Genomic DNA, 2412 nt, shown 5'->3' with positions numbered 1-2412 from the left:
GTGGAGCTCATGTTGTTCCTCGTCCTTAATTTGCCGGTCGAAGCAAAAAATTCCACCGGTCGTAGCAAAAATTCTTGACGGTTCCAGCAAAAACCAATAAAACATTGGCAGCAAAATTGGAAAAAATCGACGCCGTTCCAACAAACCAAAAATCTGATGGTAGCAAAAATTAAAGCTTGTTCCAGCAAATCGAAACGCTAATGGCAGCAAAAATGAAAAAATCAAGCACTGGTTCCAGAAAAATCAAGAAGCCGATGGTAGCAAAAATTGACACTGGTTGCATCAAACCACAAAATGGTTGTAGCAAAATGATTCCAGCAAAAAAAGATGGCAGCAAATTTTGGTTAGTTCCAGCAAAAAACGAAGACGGTGGTAACAAATTAGTACACTGGTTCCAGCAAAAACAAACATGGAAGCAAAAATCTGGAGTTGAAGAAAAAAGTTTGTACGAAATGATTCCAAAAGAATGCAACCAGTTTAGCAGAAGCTACAACCGGCTATTCAAAAAGCTACAACCGGTTGGCGCAAAAAATCGGGCAGATCTTCTTCCGCCATGGCTGCTGTGCGGGGTACCGGGGGAGGGGGAGAGGAGGAGGGTCGTCGGAGTTGCAGCCGCCTCGGTTTCTTGTGGTCGCTGTGGAGGTGCTCGTGGCAACGGCCTCCGAGCTGTTCCGCGGCAGCGAACTCACACGGGATGGAGCAGACAAGTTCATGGCTGCTGCACGGGAGAAGAGACAGAGAGGAAGAGGGGAGATTGAGGGGGAGAGAAACAGTCGAGGCAGAGCGTGGATGGATAAGAAAGGGAGAGCGAGCGGTGCACGGGTCCCACAGAACACGTCGTCGCAAGAGTACCAGGGACCACTCGATCTCTCTTTCATCGTACGTGCCGCGTGTGACCGGCCCAATCTTCGGCCGGCACACCGGCCACAAACATTTCCCATAATCTTTTGGTCGAACAAGGCTTCCCTACTTTTCATTACTTATCATAATGGAAATACAACAATTATGCAAAACATACATACAGGGTGCGGGAAAGGGAAAGAGAACCTTCCAGTATTACCAAAAAGCCCACTGCGCGCACCCGCAATCGGCTCGTGCACTACGCGGCGAGAACCTGGTAAAGTGTTTCGTATATGCATACACTAGTGGATCATAGAAATAAACAACTTGTACATATTGATCTCAGGATTCACCGTCTTTGCTAGCTCCACATATAATGTCGATCGATCGATGAATCCTCTACGAGGAACTGATGGCATACGCAAGGCCTGATCATGGATACATATATAGATGGATAGGTCGATCAGGAGGATGCCCTGCCGACATACTCGACGTCGAAGAGGAGCGTGGAGTTGGGCGGGATGACGCAGGAGGTGGGCTCCCACCCCCTGCACCCGGCCCCCTTCTCCCCGTAGGCCAGCTCCGGCGGCAGCCTCAGGCTCCGCTTCCCACCTGAAAAACCACACCAGAGCACCGACTCACACCGGGGAATTCACAGTTCAGAGCAGAACGACGTGAGCTCGGCTGAGGCGTCGCGTACCGACTCTCATCGGCGGGATCCCCTCGCCGCCGGCGATGCACAGGTCCCACCCCTTGATCACCTCCCCCACGCCCACCATGATGGTCAGCGGCCTCCCGCGGCCGTAGCTGCTGTCGAACACCGTGCCGTCCTCCAGCATCCCCCGGTAGTGCGCCTGCAGTGCCATGGCCAAACCACGAAACCGGTCAGCGTGCAGCCGCGACTACTACCTGTACTACGCTAATCCTGCTCGTGCATCAAGAACCTAATTAATTACTGTGACGGAGGTCGGGGGCGAATTCGACTGACCTTGATGAGCTGGCCTTTGACGGCCTCGGCGCCGGTGCCGACGACGCGGTCGCAGAAGGCGAGGCCGGAGGGGGTCGCCTCGAGAGCGCACTCATCTGCGGCGGCCGCTGCCGGGAGGACGCGTGAGAGGAGAGCGGCGGACAGGACGGCGGCCGCGGCCTCGCGCCGGCGGAGGACGAGGTTCTTGCTGGTGGCGCCCGCACCGGAGTCCGCGCTCGGCGCCTGGGCGCAGAGGGGCGGCTGGGCGTTGGGCTTCGGGAGGCTGAGCAGGAGGCGGGAGAGCGGCGAGGTGGAAGCGGCAGGAGCCATGGCTGCTGTGGCTCCTTGCCTCCTTGGTTCCTCTCGGTCACGGCAGCTCACTCGAACCAGAAGGCGCCGCGTCACTAATGGATAAGGAGGGTCACGTGTTTCTCAACTGCACTCTGCCGTGCGATTTTCAGACGATGCTCACCGGGGCCGTCGGTTCCGGATCCAATGGTTGGGAAGAGCTACCAAATGTAAGCGTCATTCGGTTGTTTCAAGGACATCCTCAGAATCTAGCGGGCGAAATATACACCAGACTGTGTGTGTTGTGTAGCAAAAAC

General features: G+C 55.2%; 1 protein-coding gene across 1 annotated transcript; it reads right to left on the bottom strand.

The window, feature by feature from the left end:
* Positions 1–945: 945 nt before the first annotated feature.
* Positions 946–2209, bottom strand: LOC119340350 (peptidyl-prolyl cis-trans isomerase FKBP13, chloroplastic-like). The gene is made up of 3 exons (XM_037612259.1): positions 1829–2209; positions 1541–1694; positions 946–1452 (listed from the first exon to the last, which is right to left on the bottom strand). Exons 1-3 carry the CDS (start codon positions 2135–2137, stop codon positions 1304–1306), a joined length of 612 nt encoding a protein of 203 aa, XP_037468156.1. The 5' UTR covers positions 2138–2209; the 3' UTR covers positions 946–1303.
* Positions 2210–2412: the final 203 nt, after the last annotated feature.

The sequence above is a fragment of the Triticum dicoccoides genome, chromosome 7B, assembly GCF_002162155.2.
Source record: "Triticum dicoccoides isolate Atlit2015 ecotype Zavitan chromosome 7B, WEW_v2.0, whole genome shotgun sequence".
Classification (NCBI taxonomy): Eukaryota; Viridiplantae; Streptophyta; class Magnoliopsida; order Poales; family Poaceae; genus Triticum; species Triticum dicoccoides.
This window is presented reverse-complemented; position numbering and strand designations above follow the sequence as displayed.